The sequence below is a fragment of the Populus nigra genome, chromosome 15 (assembly GCF_951802175.1).
Source record: "Populus nigra chromosome 15, ddPopNigr1.1, whole genome shotgun sequence".
Taxonomy (NCBI): domain Eukaryota; kingdom Viridiplantae; phylum Streptophyta; class Magnoliopsida; order Malpighiales; family Salicaceae; genus Populus; species Populus nigra.
In genome coordinates this window covers 9,548,801-9,566,725 of record NC_084866.1, presented here as the reverse complement: position 1 = coordinate 9,566,725, position 17,925 = coordinate 9,548,801, and the positions used below count along the sequence as shown (strand labels likewise).

General features: G+C 31.2%; 2 protein-coding genes across 2 annotated transcripts; one reads left to right on the top strand and one right to left on the bottom strand.

Moving 5' to 3' along the window:
* Positions 1 to 4,941: 4,941 nt before the first annotated feature.
* Positions 4,942 to 10,246, top strand: LOC133674943 (aspartate aminotransferase, cytoplasmic). The gene is made up of 12 exons (XM_062096245.1): positions 4,942 to 5,138; positions 5,350 to 5,421; positions 5,517 to 5,578; positions 5,659 to 5,742; positions 5,847 to 5,946; positions 6,055 to 6,175; positions 6,463 to 6,626; positions 6,766 to 6,903; positions 7,692 to 7,813; positions 8,171 to 8,265; positions 8,760 to 8,880; positions 9,896 to 10,246. Exons 1-12 carry the CDS (start codon positions 5,079 to 5,081, stop codon positions 9,978 to 9,980), a joined length of 1,224 nt encoding a protein of 407 aa, XP_061952229.1. The 5' UTR covers positions 4,942 to 5,078; the 3' UTR covers positions 9,981 to 10,246.
* Positions 10,247 to 13,438: 3,192 nt separating this feature from the next.
* LOC133673670 (rho guanine nucleotide exchange factor 8) lies at positions 13,439 to 16,314 on the bottom strand. Its single transcript, XM_062094519.1, has 7 exons — positions 15,784 to 16,314; positions 15,448 to 15,564; positions 15,170 to 15,321; positions 14,959 to 15,033; positions 14,598 to 14,870; positions 14,198 to 14,518; positions 13,439 to 14,104 (listed from the first exon to the last, which is right to left on the bottom strand). The coding sequence occupies exons 1-7, from the start codon at positions 16,094 to 16,096 to the stop codon at positions 13,709 to 13,711; spliced, it is 1,647 nt and encodes a 548-aa protein (XP_061950503.1). The 5' UTR covers positions 16,097 to 16,314; the 3' UTR covers positions 13,439 to 13,708.
* Positions 16,315 to 17,925: the final 1,611 nt, after the last annotated feature.

The following is a 17,925-nucleotide window of genomic DNA, read 5'->3' as shown; positions in this document are numbered from 1 at the left end:
AAACAAAAATTTATTCAAAACATTATGGCTGCTGAATTTTACAAGGAATACAATATATAGTCCTCCTAAATAATCCTAATGGGCCCTTATTAGGTTGCAAACCAATGAGCCCCATATTAATAATCAACTAATACAAGCCTAATGCCTAAAACATTGATTTCGGGCCAAAATAAACAGAAACTCTAAACTAAATATAAATATCCAAATAATAAAATAAAATAAAAAATAAAACCTTGAAATAATTCATTCCAAAAGTAATATTCCATTAAATAGCTCAACCCCCCTTTGTTTATACAGTTAAGATAAATAAGGAATCCTTTTTAAAAAATAATTTTGAAAAATTAAGGAATCCTTACTACACCTGCAAACTATGTTGATGCCCATTAAAAATCATTATAGAACTAGAAAACTCCTAAAAATAAGCTTTTGAATATCTTTGCATTATGAGAAAAAGAATCCCTCTAAATAAGAAGTTCACAAGTTAAAAGACAACAAATAACAAAAAACATATTGCATATTTTGACATGTATTGCAAGACCTTTGTAAAATTTGATTGACTATCTCAAAACACGTGGTAAACTTTCATCTAAATCCAACAGTTGGATTGGGAATGAATTATGATTGATATAGTAAAAAAATAGTTGGCACAATTACGCTAGAATTCAAAATTTTTTATTCAACATTTTCTTGAATCATATCAAGCAGAAAATCTTTCTAATTTTTCAAATTCTTTTGAATGATAGTTCTTAATAATATAGTTAAAGGTGCAACTAAAATGCTAAAATCTTTAAGAAATCTCTTATTAAAACCAACCAAACCATGAAAACTTTTTACTTCTATGATTGATTTAGGTGTAGGTCTTTTTTGGATAGCCCTTACATTCTCCTCATTCATTTCAATACCTTTTACACTAACAATATAACCAAGAAAGAAAATTTTCTCCATGCAAAAGTTACATTTTTTTTCTTTTCAAATTAGCATATAAACATTCTTTTCTTAAAACATGCAATTCATTCCTTAATTGTTCAACATGCTCATCTAAATTCTTCCTATAAATAAAAATATCATCAAAATAAACCATGACAAATCTACCTATAAAATTGCATAAAAATTGTCTATTAATCTCATGAAAGTATTATGTGCATTAGCAAGTCTAAAAGGCATAACTAATCACTCGTACAAATAATATTTAGTTTTAAGAGTAGTTTTTCATTCATCTCTCTCTTATTCATTTTAATTTGGTGATATCCACTTGTCAACTCAATTTTAGAAAACACATACAATTCATACAATTCACCTAACATATCATGAAATCTAAAAATTAGATGTCTATAGTTTATCGTAATATTATTAATTGCATGACAATCAACATGTATTCTCTAAGTCTCTTTGTTTTTTGGTATAAATAAGATAAAAATTGTGTATGGACTCATGTTTTCTCTTACGTATCCCTTTAACATTAACTCATCCACTTGTCTTTGACATTAATTCATTCTAATTGATACCATTGTCTTGTATATTAGAATTCAAACCTTCTCTGCCTATTTAAGACTAAAGTACTTCGCTTGAGTTGTTTAAAGCTGGACCGACCTCCTAAGGCTACTTAAAAAGGTAGATGATATGTAGTTATCTTTAATGTGAATTCAAAAACTCTTAAGCAAATTCTTGAAAAGCTCGAAGACTTTTTTTCTTTTAGACTTAAAAATGAAGTATGAGATTCCAAAAATATTTAGAGAATATCAAAAATCATAGAAATATGAGAGCACAAATCAAAAACTTGATAACAATTCTTGAAGTTTTCAAAGGGAAAAATAAGGTTTAAAATGAATTTGGGACTTTTTTAGTGTTTTAACAAAAATAAGAATAATTGATTTATAACTAGTAGTCCAAGTGAAAAGAAAGAAATTAATTAAACATACAATTTTTATTTTATTTTTATGAGATTTTATGTTAGATAGGAAAGAAAAAATCAATTTGGGGTTTTTGTTGTGAAGAGTAAATTTTGATTTTTATGTTATCTTATATATGAGTATATTGTTTTTTTATTTAAATTTAAAAATTGAGTTGACTAAGGATATAAATTATAGTTTTTGAAAGAACATAAATAAATTTAATGAAAAAAATGACTAGGCCATTCAGAGACCCATGCTAATTTTTTTAAAAAATAAAACTTAAGCTAACATTTTATTTTGGAGAGAGCTAGCGTGGGTTCCTTGTGCAATGACGCAAAATCAAGGTTGTCAATTCTATTTTTGTTGATATTCTTTTTTTTAATTGGAATGATTCGTTTTGGTTTTGAATCATTTCGGCATGTCGCTTTGGGATTGTACTATGAACAGTATAAACTTAAAACGACACGCTGAAATGCTCTAAAATCAAAATATATCTTTCTAATTAAAAAAATAGAACGTCAATAAAAACTGAATATATATATATATATATATATATATATATATATATATATATATATATATATATATATATAATTCAACATATATAGTTTCAATTCAAATCCAAAGATAAATTAACTTGAAATTATGCAATTCAAGTTTTAAACACAATGTCAAGTATCTAAATATAATTTCAAAATTTAAATATTTCTATTTAGTAACTACTAGTGTTAGATCATTGGTCGCGCTACCCTGTGTGGAAGTTAACCTGATGTAACACGATCAACTTGACAGGTCCAAATACAACTTGGATGACTGGTGAGAGTGTAGTTTGACTAAAAAGAAAATTCAAGACGACATCATTTTTTTCAAAACATTGAGACGATAATATATTGGATCGACCTGGGTTAACCTTCTAAATTTGTGACTCGGGTTATGAGACCATAATAACCCCATATAAAGCAATTCGAAACAAATTATAAAGCTTAATTAGAAAAAATCCAATATGAAAAAAAAAACACAATAAAATGACCTAAGTTTATCCTGTTTAACTCACAAACTCATGACTAGGGTCTGAGACTAAAATAACTTCATAGAAAATAAACCAGAACATATGACAAAGCTTAATTCATAATCAACCAAATGTTGAAGATTTTGAATGATAAAACTAACAAAAATGTCAATTAAAAAATAAACAGAAACACTCAGGTCAATCGGGTTAACCCTTTAAACCCGTGACATGAATTATAAGACTAAAATAACTATTGACCTTTGGGTCATATGTTAATATTTTATGTATTTTGATGATAACAGTTAAATGAAATTGGACTAATAATATACTTGGTTGAGAATAAGTTTAAATAGGTTTATATGAAGATCATCAATAAGCATGAAAAATTAAATGAAAAAAAAATCAATCAACAAGTCCAAGATGCAAAGTAAATGAAGACTTAGTTCTTCAAGATTCATTTTAGAGCAAATTATGTAAATTTTTATATCTAATTTGATAGCACAAATTAATATGAATTCACACATTTCACATTGCATGCATTATAGAATTGATATGCATTTAATCAGTCCAAGATTCTCCAGGCTTAAAACTACAAAAACTAGATTTTAAGTTGAACCGGTCAATCGCTTAGCCATACCAAGTGAACTGGTCGACTTCTTGTTCATCTGAGATGAACACCTGCGAATATACAGGAATCAGTTAATCGATTGACTTGACCAATCTAAACTGGACGACTGTTTCATCTGTCAGAGAAACAATAACGACTATGAAACAACTAGTTTTTGCTCTCTCTCTCTCTCTCTCTCTCTCTCTATATATATATATATATATATATATATATATATATATGTTGTAGAATTAAATATTGAAATTGAATATATATCACAAATTATCAATTCTAAATCATACTCACAGGGGCGGAGCTGACAATAGTTGATAAGAATGCCAAAATTAATCTAATAAGTTATATTATTAAAAAAATTATTTATTTAAAATAAAAAATATTATATATTCCATATTTAAATACTAAACAATAAAAAATTTAAAATTTTTTGCAGGGGTCTGGGCTTTTGCTTGACTCCCCCTAGTTCTGCCCCTGTATGCTCATAGTTATACATTAAAACCTTCATATTCTTGTACAAGAGTATAAAATCTCATATTCACTACACTTAAACACTTTTATACATTTTATGTGTTATTGTGTGAACTATATAGACATAAGTTTTAATTGTATTACCCACTCTTTGAGAGAGTGTTGTTATATTTCAAACAAATTGTAATCCTTCAAGAGTTTTAAGTGAAAAACTCTTGATCATTGGTGATTGATGAAAAATCTTGAATAGAGTATTTCTTCAAGTTGTGAAAAAAAGCATGGTGAAAATTCATCAAAAGAACATTGTAATCTTTGATTTGGATTAGTAAAAAATACAATACTCAATATCGGTTTGATTTTTAAGGTGTCGATGTACACTTACCGAACCACTTTAAAAGTCGAGTTTGCAATTTTTATCCCTATACTATTTACTTTAACCACTTTAATTATATTGTTAGTTAATTTTGTTTAATTTAGTTAATTGAAATAACTGTTATTAATAATAAAAATACCTAATTCATTCTCTTAGGTGTTTTTGTCGTCTTAATTCTAGCATAATAATAACCACAAAGAAAGCAAATCACAATAAATTATGAAAAATAATCTTTAATAATAATATATTGAAAGATGAAATTAAAAAATATAAATTAATAAAAACAAAAAAAAAACCATTATTCATGGAAGACAAAATAAAACTGCAACATCTCGTCTATAATTTGACCAAAAAAATCTAGGAAGAACCGAGCAACATAAAATTTATTCCATTTTATTTTTTAAATAGTACGGCGATTTTTGATGACATAACGAAATTGAAAACATGGAGACAAACAATGGGCTCAAAAGGTAAAGCGTTACAATGGGCGCCCCCTCCTCCCGGGAGGCATTTGACCCTTGGAAGGAAGGCTGAGCCCTGAAGAATAGCCGCCCACAGTATTATAACACTATTTAATTATAAAACATATACACAGCAAATTAATAAAGGAAAAGGAAAAAGTTCATTCCTCTCTCTCCAGTCTCAAATAACAGTCGCACTAAAGGTTCGTTACACAGTGATTGTTTCTGATCAATCAAAGGGAAGGAAGTGATGGAGTCTTCTTCTGTGTTTGCTAACATTGTTCGAGCTCCTGAAGATCCCATTCTTGGAGTACGTATTAAATTCTTTCTCTCTACAAATCCTTCCCCTTTTCTGGTCACTTATTTACTTTGTGTTTGATCGCGATCACACCGCTCTCTCTCATATTTTTTTTCCATCTTAAGTTTTACTAGAGAAGTTGGTTTCTCGGATGCAAATTTATTTGCATGGGTGGATTGAATGAAGAATAATAGTAATTGATTTTAATTTGCTGTAAAAACAGGTGACAGTTGCATATAACAAGGATAGCAGCCCACATAAGTTGAATTTGGGTGTTGGTGCTTACCGAACCGAGGTACTCTCCTTCCTTGTTAACCATTTTTTTTTTCTTAATACTAATCTGAAGCAATAATGATGTGCAATTTGTTGGGTTTGATGTATATGTATTAGGAAGGGAAGCCTCTGGTTTTGAATGTGGTGAGAAGAGCAGAGCAGATGTTAGTGAATGACAGGTAAGCCATCTCAATCATTTTCACTCTCATTCTCATTCAATTATTGGATATTCATTACTATAAATATATATCTCTTCCAGCTCTCGGGTCAAAGAATATCTTCCCATTGTTGGACTTGCCGATTTTAACAAATTGAGTGCCAAGCTCATTTTTGGTGCTGATAGGTAAATATTTAGATGCTATTTGCTTTCTGCATAATTCAATAACATTTCCCACCTTTTCTTCTGCTGATTGGCTTATTGTGATTCTATTGCTTGATGTGCAACAGTCCAGCCATCCAAGAGAACAGAGTGACTACTGTCCAGTGCTTGTCTGGTACTGGTTCTCTGAGGGTTGGGGCTGAGTTTCTTGCTAGGCATTACCACCAAGTAAGGACTCTCTCTGCTATGTTTCTTTCATTATGCTTTACCTGGTATTTCGTAACATAAAATGTTGCCAGTCAATGTGTGATATGTTCATCTAATCTTGTTTGGCAGCTCGTGATTTACATCCCGAATCCCACGTGGGGAAATCACACCAAAATCTTCGGTCTTGCAGGGCTGTCTGTGAAGTCTTACCGCTACTATGATCCAGCAACACGTGGGCTGGATTTCCAAGGTTTGAACCCTCTAATCTATGTTATCACACTGTATCAGCCTAATAAATTGTTGTTACACCATTAGATAGACAGCCACAATGCTTACAGTTTTATGTTATCGCTGATTATACTTCTGTTGTGGTTTTATTTGACTCTAAAATCCTAATTGATAAATTTCATATTAGGCCTTCACACCTTTTTCTTGTATCATTGTTTGTGCACCGAGTTTTAATTAAATCATGGTGCTGATTGATTATGATGCTGTGCAACTCAAAGAATAGCCTTACGTTATGTTTATGGCATGTAGGCTTGCTAGAGGATCTTGGAGCTGCACCATCAGGATCTATAGTGCTTCTTCATGCATGTGCTCATAACCCCACTGGTGTTGACCCAACCATTGAACAATGGGAGCAGATCAGACAGTTGATGAGATCGAAAGGGCTGCTACCATTCTTTGACAGTGCTTACCAGGTACTAGGACATAGTGGATATCTTCAGCAAAAAGAAGTTTGGCTTAGAATAATGAAAAAGGATTGATCTTAATCAAGTTTTGTTAGTGCTAGTTGATTATAGCACAGGTGACCAAAAATCTTGTACTTTGACACTCCAGGGTTTTGCTAGTGGTAGCCTAGATGCAGATGCAGGGTCTGTTCGCATGTTCGTTGCAGATGGCGGTGAATGTCTTGCAGCTCAGAGTTATGCAAAAAACATGGGCCTCTATGGGGAACGTGTTGGTGCTCTCAGCATAGTAAGACACTCGGCTTCTGAAAGTTTTGTTATATGCTTAACAATCATGAATTAGTGAATACTTGATCACTGAAGCTTGCAACTTAAATAAATGAGGTTTCTTATAACGCGACAACTTCTAGATTCCCATAATACCATCGGCTTCTCTGGTTGGTTATGTAGAAGATGCCTTCTTGTTTTATTTTATTTTATTGACAAGCAACGTCTCTCTCTCTCTCTCTCTCACCCCCCCCCCCCCTCTTTTTGATAAGCAAGGTCATATATATATATATATATATATATATATATATATATATATCAAATGTTCAAAAGGTAGAGCACTATTCTCTCTGTTTTTTTCAGACTAAATTATTTTTGATGATTTTCTAAGCTAGTTCTTCTGGTTTTGAAAATCATAAGTTAGTCCCTAAACCAGAGTTGGTTGTTAATTCTTTTTGAAAATTTTAAATTACCTCAAGGGATTAACTAACTATTTAACTAGAAACAAAGGGATCAGATAATAATTTACTCTTTTATTTTTCAAACTAAATAGCCATATGTGTTTCCTGATTCACTCTTGGGGAAGGTGATGATGACATCTTTAACCAGACAGGACATGAAAAATAATTTAGAAATCCTAGGAGGTTGTGATATTGCCATTGTTCTGAAAGTATTTTCAGAGGAATTTACATTTTATTTGGTGACAACTAGCTTTATTTGTTCTTATTTTGTGCGAACAGAGGTCTATGCATAGTAATTTTTGGTAAGATACATGTTCATAAATAGTTACTTGCAGTTTCGTTTTCTCAGGTTTGCAAGACAGCAGATGTTGCAAGTAGGGTTGAGAGCCAGTTGAAGCTTGTGATACGGCCCATGTATTCTAATCCACCTATTCATGGTGCATCAATTGTGGCCACCATTCTCAAAGACAGGTATGAGCTCTCTTAAACTTAGTGAGTTGCTTTAAGCCCCATGACCAAGCCAGCTTAATCTTAGAAGTTGATGTCTGATAGAGACATATTTAGAATTTATTTAAATTCCACCCAGAAGAATGGCACAGTGAAAGAATTTCTCTATTCAAATGAGGTATTAAATTATACCCATAAAGATTCTGGATTTACAGAAATCAATCCCACAACTGGAAATATTTATAGTGGTATGGAGTCGCGGCATGTAAATTATACTATCTGCTGCATTCAAAAGCACACGAAAAAATGATTATTTTGATTCGTTGGACTCTGCCTGAGCTATTAGTAAAACTTCGCTTGACTGCTGTTTTTTTCATGTAGGGATATGTACAATGAATGGACTGTTGAGCTGAAAGCAATGGCTGACCGGATTATAAGCATGCGCAAACAACTATTTGATGCTTTATCTGCTAGAGGTTTGCATATTCATGTCATTTTATACATTTTATTTACCTGTTTGGTTCTTACATTAGCCTATGGTTTGAATGGTTGGGCCCGTAAACTTGTGTCAATTGTGCCATTCAAACTCATCTCCTGAATCATCTACTAAATTCCTTGGTGTCAGCCACCATGCCTCTCTTCATTACTGATAAAATATTCAGAACCAATATATGGATTTCCAGAATCTTTCCCCTTGTATGCACAAAGTCACAAAGGCCTCAATTTCCAAAGTGCCAATCTGAACACCTTTTACTAGATGTACTCAGAGAAAAATGATATTAGAGTGTCCCTGTGGAAACTCCTTGCAAACATATGATGACCAAACAGTTTACAGCTTTCATGTGTCTATAATGGATAATCATTAATTTACCTTTCAAGCAAGTTTTTCTTTTTTCAGACTATGCACTAGTAAGCATACTTTATGCGATGGTTTATACATCTAAACTGATACTCTTTTCCTTTCTGGCAGGCACTCCTGGTGACTGGAGTCACATTATCAAGCAAATTGGAATGTTTACCTTCACTGGCTTGAACACTGAACAAGTTGCCTTCATGACCAAAGAGTATCACATATACATGACATCTGATGGGTAATAAAATCTATCTTTTATTACCATTTATAGATGTTTTGCTTTCTACTTTTTTGGCTAAATAAAAAAATCCAAACCTCAAAAAAACCACCAAATAGGCTCTCAATTTTGTTCCTATAAAAAATTTTGAGTTTTGTCTTCTGAAATTTCATAAGTTATCAAGTCTTTCTATTCATATCTGATCATGGATTCCTTCAAATTGTACCTTTTTGTACGAAACGTTGCTGTTTTGAAGGGATCTAAATTTTTTTTTTTTTGTTTAGAAATTCATTGAAGGCCTCAGTTGTGAAAACAAAATTATTTGGGGACAAAAAAGATATAAAAACTTTTTGCGGGGCAAAATTGATGCTAAGTCATTAGCTAGGGAGCGTTTTTGAGCCTCCTCAAAAAAAGAGGAAAGAAAAGAAACGTAAAATCCTCCATGCACTGAAGTTGTTTTGTTGCTGTTGTAATATTCTTCAGTTTCACTTCTGCTGATTTTATTTTGCATGCATATTAGTTGCTTTTGACACTGTTTCCTTGTCCATCATTTGTTTGGATTCTACTTCAAAATACCATGTAATTGTTGTTTAACACGTTTGCCCAAGATAAATAATCTTTTTTCCTCTGCTATCAACTCTTAATCAATTTTTTGTTGCCTTGCATTAACGTAGTTGAAAAGATGAAAATGCCACACCTCCCTATATTTATGAATAATGTCTTTGCTCTGTTCTGGTATTTTATCAACAAACTTCAGCTCTTGTAAACCTCACAATTCTCCATAAATCTACATGTTTTGTAGCATGTAGCGATGTTTTTCTATATGATTATTCTTGAAGAACAATGATTCCCCTGTGTTGATTTGTCAAGTTTCAACTCTTTTTCTTGGACAAATATTAAGATCCAACTCATATTTGTATATTGTTATCTGTTCCATATACATGGAGATAGACGGAATAATTTTTATTTCTTTTTAAATTTTAAAATGACTGTTGTTGGGGCTAAAGGTACTATTTTGCTCTCTTTCTTTCTGTAGGAGGATAAGCATGGCAGGTCTTAGTTCCAGGACAGTCCCTCATCTGACAGATGCCATACATGCTGCTGTTACCCGTGTTGGCTGAAATCAACAGATTTTTGGTCTATATATAATAAGAACTCTCTGGATTGGAGGCTCCACTTCTGGGGATCTTTTTCCCAACTTCGTTTGAGCGGATGCGATGTTTTCATTAAGACTTGAGAAGATGCCATTTTCCTTTTGAGACATTTATGGCTTCTTCTTTTTTCCCCGTTGGTATGTTATTGGCTCACCTTACCTGACTATCGCCGTGCTTTTGAAGGATTGGTTGCGGCAGTCTTTCTTTTAGCAGTCATATTATGCTTTTGAAAATTTGATTTTTTTTTTATTTTAAAATAACTTTTTTAAGTTTCTATCAAAAATAAATTTTAAAAAATAAAAAATTATTATTTTAATATGTTTCTAAATAAAAATTAATTTTAAAAAAACAATTGATATTACAATGACTAATATTATCTACATCCTATCAAAATAAAGATGGAAGAAAAGCTTTGAAGGATTCGTTAAATCTCTTATTTTCGAAGGAAATAGGAATGTTGGCCTTAAGATACATTACCCTAGTGATATTTACCACCAGCAGAAATGGGCAAATTTTTCGAATATATTTTTTATTTAATTTTACATTAATAAAACAATGACTTTAGAAGGAAATACAGAGATGTATCTTTTTTTATTTTAACCAAAGGAAAAAACACATCTCTAATAAAAACTTATTTGTTTTTATTTTGATGAAAATATTTTTTTATTAAGGATTGTTTTTTAAGTAAAGCTTTTATTATGATTGTGAAATTAAGTTTTAATTAAAAAATAAATAAAAATCAAGAATTCAATTTTTTTACACTCTTATATGACAATAAATTTGAAAAAAAATGAATAAGATAATTATAATAAAGTAGATATTTTATTTTCATTTAATATTAATGAGTAAATTTAATTTTAAATTTTTTGCATTTTAGACTAACAAATATTATTCATAAGGAAATTAATAGTATTATTATAAAAAAATTTATAATTTTTTTTAAAAGAATCAAATGATTAGATAATTATTTTAATATTATTTTAATAAATTAGTTTTTTTAAAAAAAGTATAGGCATGCCTAACCTTAGGAAAAAAATATTGAAGTACACATCGTTATGGAAAGCCAAGTTTATGTGACTACTTTTTTTTTTGTATTTTTTTTTAATGGGACATCCACTCCCAATTATTTTTTTATATATTAAATGATACATTGTCCTTTTGATTGCTTGAAAGTTAGGGTTTGAGTTTTTTAAATTAAAATTTAATTTTCAACCTGTTCTTTTCATTCTTGTTTATGGTTTTAATTATTTGACTTTTTTAAAATTATTTATAGCTTTAATCATTTAACTCTTTTAAATTTATTATCAGTCTTAGTGATAATAAATCTATTGATGAAAGGATTAGTCTTGATATCTTGATACAAGTTATCATTGTTTTAAACTAGATTATGAATTTAATTTTTTTAAAAATATCAATATGAATATGAGTTTTGAGATTTTTATATAAAATTTAATAAATATAAAATAGAAGGATAAAATAAAAAATAAATAAATCAGTAACCAAAACTAAATAAAGAGAGAATTCTCGCAAATCAAATGGAAAGTAGTGTTTTTTTTTGTACTTTGTTTTAATATATTAGAGAGAAAAAAGAATGCAATGTAAACTAATCCAAGTAATTAACTACGTAAAAAAATGACAAACATGAAAAACTGTAAACAAAAGCAAAAAAATACGTGGTCAGTTTCTTTTTCCTAGTTGATCAAAATAATAATAATAATAATAATAATAATAATAATAATAATTACGAGTTTAAATCCTAAATCCAAGTGTTTTTACTTTAAAAAAAAAAGAAGAAGAGAAGATTAACCTCTCACTTTTACTATATATATATATATAGTTTAGTACAAGTAGCTAAGCCACATACAAAGTTAATGCCGTTTCAAATTTCTCTCTTGTAACAACAACACAAAATCTCAGTCCGAAATATTCTGCTGCAAACTCTCTCTCTCTCTCTCTCTCAAAGGTGTCTTCTTGTTCCCTTTTTGTCTGCGGAGCTCTTAGCTTAAAAAGGAATCCTCCACCGCAGCCTCCGCCGGCATCCACCACCATAAAAAGGACAAGATTCTTGTAATAATGGGAGTAGCAGGGTGTGGAAAAACGAAGGTCTCCATTGATCTTGCTACACGCTTCCATTTCAAAATTATCAACTCCGATAAAATACAAGTCTGCAAGGATCTCGACATCATCACCACTCATTGTTTGAAAACTTCTTAGGAGCAATTTAAAATCATAAGAACTTAGGGCCAAAACTTAGGTTATGTTTTGATTAGAGTTTTAAAATAGAATAAATAGATACATAAAAAATAAAAATGTATTTGATTGGAAAGATAAAAATAAATATATAAAATAAATATATTTCTATAATAATTTTATTATAGAATAAATTTCCGTTGCTTGTTTCAGCTTATTTTTTTTATATAAAAAAAGTCCAAGTTTTAAGCTTATATCGTCGTGGATTTGAATTCATGCTACAAAGATTTTCATATTTGGTTTAGCTTTTTCCAAGTTTGAAGGAGTAATACTTCATATTTTTTTTATATGCATTAATTTTTTGTAATATAATTTTATTAGTTTGGGTGTAGATTTAAATGTGATTTGTAAATGAGTAATGTTAAAATAATTTTTTTAATTTTAAAAATTTAAATTATTAAATGAGATTTGATGAATAATTTTATATTATTCTTCATTATATCTTTTATAATTAAAGTTTTTGGAGTTTTAAAATGTATATGGGTTTAACAATATTTATCTTTAGTGTTTTTTTTTTAATTTACGTAGAGAAGAATATTGATTGTGGTGATATTAAAACATTTATGGCTTAGTCATTAAAATTCTAATATTAAATATAAAAAATTTATCTCTACTAAAAATTTAAATTAATAAATAAAGTTTAATAAATAATTTTATATTATTTTTTAACAAATAAACTTTCCATATCATCATCTTTGAGATTCTAATTTTAGAAGTGGTTACTAGAATATTATGTTATGTATGTTAATCTGTATTTAAATCATAGTTCACATAAAACTTGATTGCAGAGGAATTTAAGAGTGTTTGGAGTGTAATAATAGTTATTTTTTAAAGTGTATTTTAATTGGAAATACATCAAAATAATATTTTTTATTTTTAAAAAATATTTTTGACATCAGCATATCAAAATAGTTAAAAAACATAAAACATAATTTTAAATAAAAATTTAATTTTTTTTAAAGTAAAAATACTTGGATTTAGGATTTAAACTCGTAATCAAAAGCAAGAAAATACGTCCTCTAGCTCTAGCTATCTTAATTGATGAACTTTTAACTTTCTTGGTCGATCCCTTCCTATTTTCTTAAATCGCATTTCATAGTCAGTCTAAAATGAAAATAAAAAAGGAATCCATACGTAGCTTCAAGCAATCTGGAGAGCATATGTCAGACTGAGAGTGGAAAAGAAACCAGAATAGATTGAACTGAGTATAAGACGAAGCTGGGTTAACAAGTGCATAAGAAACCCCAAATGCATCGCACCCATTGTTTTCATGCTGAGACTTCCTTCTTCCTGCATTTTGAAGGGAGGACTAACCAAACAATGTACTCCTATTTGGGCCTGGTTATCTACATTTCACAAATCAGGCTCTCTAACTAAACCTCTCTACTGTTTTCTTCCTCTCTTTCTTCCTCGCTTTTCTGTTGTTCTTTTCTCGTTTTATGAACTTAGAGAAACTGTCGAGCTGTGGGGCTTCTCATTCCACTCAGGTTCTCAAGCTTTTCTAAGTAGGAAAACCTCTTGGGGGTTGTATCTGTTTTGTCCTTGGTCTTGTCCTGGTCTCCTCTGAAGCAGTTCTCCATGTTGTCTGTTGAGGTAGTTTTATTCATGTTGGCCTCTCCCTGATCTACCTTCCATCCCATGAAATCCGAGAGTGTCTTTGATGTTGGCGTCTCTGCAGAAGTCAAATTGTCCAGCTCTTCCTCTGGCTTCTGATTGGACTCTAACTGTGGACTTTGTGCAAGGGAATCAGCATACAGGACATCCTCAATCTTAGACAAGATCGCGTAAGCCAAGCTTTCTATTATCCTTGAATAGCTTTCTAGAATAGCCTGTCCTACATCCTGAAGAGAAGTACTAAAACAATGTCAGTTTCTGAACTCTTGAAGAAATATAATCAGAAAACAGATTTCAGACATAATGCTATATATCCTTGCCTTGTTATATTGGATCTTGCTTATATCTAGTGAGGATTGTGAAATTCCTGGAAACCGCTGTTTGAGAATGAGTAAGATTGTTTCTGCCCTCTCTTCAAAGAGTTCTCGCTTCTCCAAGCTCACGGCTGAACCCCAGGTTGACTTTCCATCCTTTTGGTTCATTTTTCTCTGCCAAATCACGATAGAAGCCTCGATCCTGTTCTTGAGGTCTAAAACTTTGTGCTCGGTTGACATGTCCATGGTTGAAAGGAATTGCTCAGGATCAAAGTATTCTACTGTTATGCTCTTGTAGATCGAGTCTCCGAGGCTCGCTCTTCCATTCTACCAATAACACAAGGGAGAAATTAAGCAAATTGTATCAAAATTTTAGTAGAGCGATTGAGGTATTTCATTCCCATACCTTTGGAAGAGATTCGATGTAGTTTTCAGGAATTTCCATTTCGGATAGTACTTGGGCATTTATAGCCATAGCTGCTTTAAGTACTTGGTTGACAGAATCCTTCTGAAATTGCATCCATCTCCGAGTTACATCTGCTAACCCATTTTGTGGAACCTTGACCGTGGGGATCCACCATTTGTCATCATTTCTTGGTGGAGTTCCTTGCTCTAATCCATCTTCGTCTTTGGAAACATACCAGAATTCATTTTGGCTTCCAAATTGATCTAGGAGATCCTGCATATTGCGAATATGATCAGAAAACATTGCAAGTTCATACAATATCCTCTCCGATAAGAAAAGGCAAGAAAACCAAATTACTTACAATGAGGATGGTGTCAAGTTTGCGCAGAGCAGGAATGTTCATTAGCAGATCACTTCTTTGCCGTGTCGTCATGATCTATCAAATCAGAACAAAATATTAATGTATGGTGTATAGACATACGTGGTTCAGATTAAAAAAATTTCATATGGAATTATGAGTGATGAGAAACAAAGCATACATAGAAAAGCTTAAACATGCTCAGAATTCTCACCTCCATATTGATTCCATCCTTGGATTGTTGTGAAGGAACAAATTCAACAATGTGATCTGTTACAGATAAAAGCCAATCGATCTCCTTTCTCCATCTTGCCTTTCTCTCTGGATTCATTGGCTCTAGTTTCTTTTGTTCTCCAAAAACAGATGCTGAATCGTGTAAGAATAAGAATTAATCAAGGAGATGAGTAGAAATAATGATGCAAATATGGCTAGAAATGTCAGTGATGGTCTTTTTATTGGCAGATAAAAGAAACAATTAAAAGAAAAAATCACCAGCAAGGTTTGTAATTGCATTTGACAAAGCCAAAGCTGAAGAGACACCCTTTCCACCTCCTGACATATCTTCACCCAAAAGCAGCTTTGCAAACCTTTCCTTCATCAGTTCCATGTCTGTACAAAATGCAAACCAAATTATACGTAACAAAGAAACAACATCATGATCGTGGAATCTTTTCATAAAAACAGATTTTCTTTCTCATAAACTGTTCAATTTGTGTAGTGATAGCATCTGATTAATCTGACAAAAAATGGCACAATCTTTTTCAAAACAACCATAATATTATTGAGCGATGAAGACAGAAAGAAGAGAACTATACGTGATGTATGTACCTGATAAGAATTGCTTTTCTTGACGAGTTGGTGTTTCAGGAGCTGCGCAACCATGACCATCTGTACGAGAGGCCTTCACTGGACCCCGTACGCGATTAAGTGGGCTTCCAATATATTGGCAGTCGCCAAGGCGTTCTCCTACAACTCTAGGAACAATGTAACTCCTTGATTGATCAACATCATCTCCATCGTCTGCATTATTTTCAAGGGTGAAACTCTGAACCTGTCGCCCCGGAAGCTGATCGAACATTTGTGTGGGATTGGGATACTTCGTTTTCAGAATGCTTTGTTCACGACTCAATGCTCTAACCATAATGAATCAAGTAGTACCTTCAATGATCAGCAGTGAGAGAATGAAAACATGATCATTGGCAAGCAATGCTGCAAAATTCTTATCGAAAGAGAGAAGGGTTTTCGATCTGTCTTCTTTTCCGGAATAGCGGTGTTGGTTTTATTTTGAAGGGATCTAGGAAAAAAGACAAAGGTGGCTACAGGCTTTCAGTTGAAGAGGAGAGGAGGCTGTTGAGTGGTTGTTAGTTAAGTTTTATGTCTTTCCTAGGAGAGAATGTGGGGTGCATGTCTATGTCTGTTCGATAAAATCTAAAAAAAGAAAAAGAAAAGAACAGAGGTCGGTGTAAGGAAAACGAGTCTACTTTGAAAGGTCAATGATGCTCGGCCACCTAGAAGCCCGGGAAGAACACACAAACTGGAGCTAACTTTTGCCATTATTCTGAGGACATCCAGTTTTCTCCTGTTATATATGTTCTTTATTAGGTTGCAGCAAATATAGCCTTTTTTCTACGTAATTAAAAAAAAAAAAAAAACACTACAAATATAGCCGCTTTGGGAAATAACGAGAAGTGTTGTGCTGCTCCGTTTTATAAGCAGCAAATGACTCCATCACCGATCAATAGCAATGTCTTTTTTTTTTTTTTTCTTTTTCTTTTTCTTTTTCTTTTTCACGATAAGAAAACACATGAAGCATCTAATTGCTATTTTTTAAATACTTCATGTAACTCATACCATATTCATTATTAATTAATTTTATTTCATAAAAATAATGTATTTAATTAATTTACTAATTTATAAGATTTTATATAAGTTGCTTTGCCTTTCACATGCTCACAAGTTTATAAATGAGCTTACTCTAAGCTTTAATGAGCCAACTCTAAGCTTTAAATTACATTAATCACTCTTTGATTTAAATACGATAACATTTTAATCCCAATTTTTCATATATTATAAATTATATCGGTTGATGATTATGGCAGTTAAGAAGTGAAACAATAATAGTGATCTCATATAAATATAAGTAACTCTCGTCCTACTAACTAAATAATCAATCCCAATTGAGATAGAAAAGAAGAGAAGAGAAGAGAGATCCAATCAAAACCTAAATTATAAAATTAACTTGATTGAAAAAAGCTCTAATCTCAGTACAAGAAACCCTAACACAAATTCCTAGACGGTTGAATGTCATGGAGGGTAATTGGTCAAGAATTTGTGGCATCAGATGTTTTGAAAGGTTCTCATGATCTAGGTTTCAAAATAAAAATAAAAAAATACTCATGGTTTGATAAGCAATCATATCAAAAAAAGCGTTTCCCATTATGAACTATGCCTAGCATTTTGTAAGAGCTTATCTTTATATATTTAATTATTTTTTTTTAATTTTTAATTTAGTTTTTATTGTGAGATTTTTTTACAAACCATTTATTTTTACAGGAAAAACAGCTTGGGTATAAACCTAATCTGATGGAGATATATAAAGAAACTCATATAAAAAATAGGGATAGAAAGAAAAGGATGAAAATTTTTATCGATAGTAGAGCGAAAGCATTGATATAAGTTTTTTTGGATAATTATAATTGCCTTATTAAAGTTTATTTTCATTATTAATATGAATTTTGGATTTTTGCTTGTTTTTTAATTTTATTTTGGAGGATACATATAATGTCAACAAGGTTGGAGAACATGAAAAAAACACTTTTACCCATTATCCTCACAATCCTCAATTGTGTTTAGAGATTGGAGCAACTAATGAACCTGATAGGAATCATGTTTACGGTATGCCTATTATATCAACCCGAGATATAAGAGCGGACTATAATGTTACAACATTAGGCATACAATATAATGTTA

Coding starts and splice junctions, on each gene's coding strand:
- LOC133674943 (XM_062096245.1), top strand. CDS start 5,079: ATGGAGTCTTCTTCTGTGTTTGCTAACATTGTTCGAGCTCCTGAAGAT. Junction 5,579..5,658: donor CAGATGTTAGTGAATGACAG/GTAAGCCATCTC, acceptor TATCTCTTCCAG/CTCTCGGGTCAAAGAATATC. Junction 6,627..6,765: donor TCTTTGACAGTGCTTACCAG/GTACTAGGACAT, acceptor TTGACACTCCAG/GGTTTTGCTAGTGGTAGCCT.
- LOC133673670 (XM_062094519.1), bottom strand. CDS start 16,096: ATGGTTAGAGCATTGAGTCGTGAACAAAGCATTCTGAAAACGAAGTAT. Junction 15,565..15,783: donor AGAAAAGCAATTCTTATCAG/GTACATACATCA, acceptor CATTTTGTACAG/ACATGGAACTGATGAAGGAA. Junction 15,034..15,169: donor AGGATGGAATCAATATGGAG/GTGAGAATTCTG, acceptor CTGATTTGATAG/ATCATGACGACACGGCAAAG.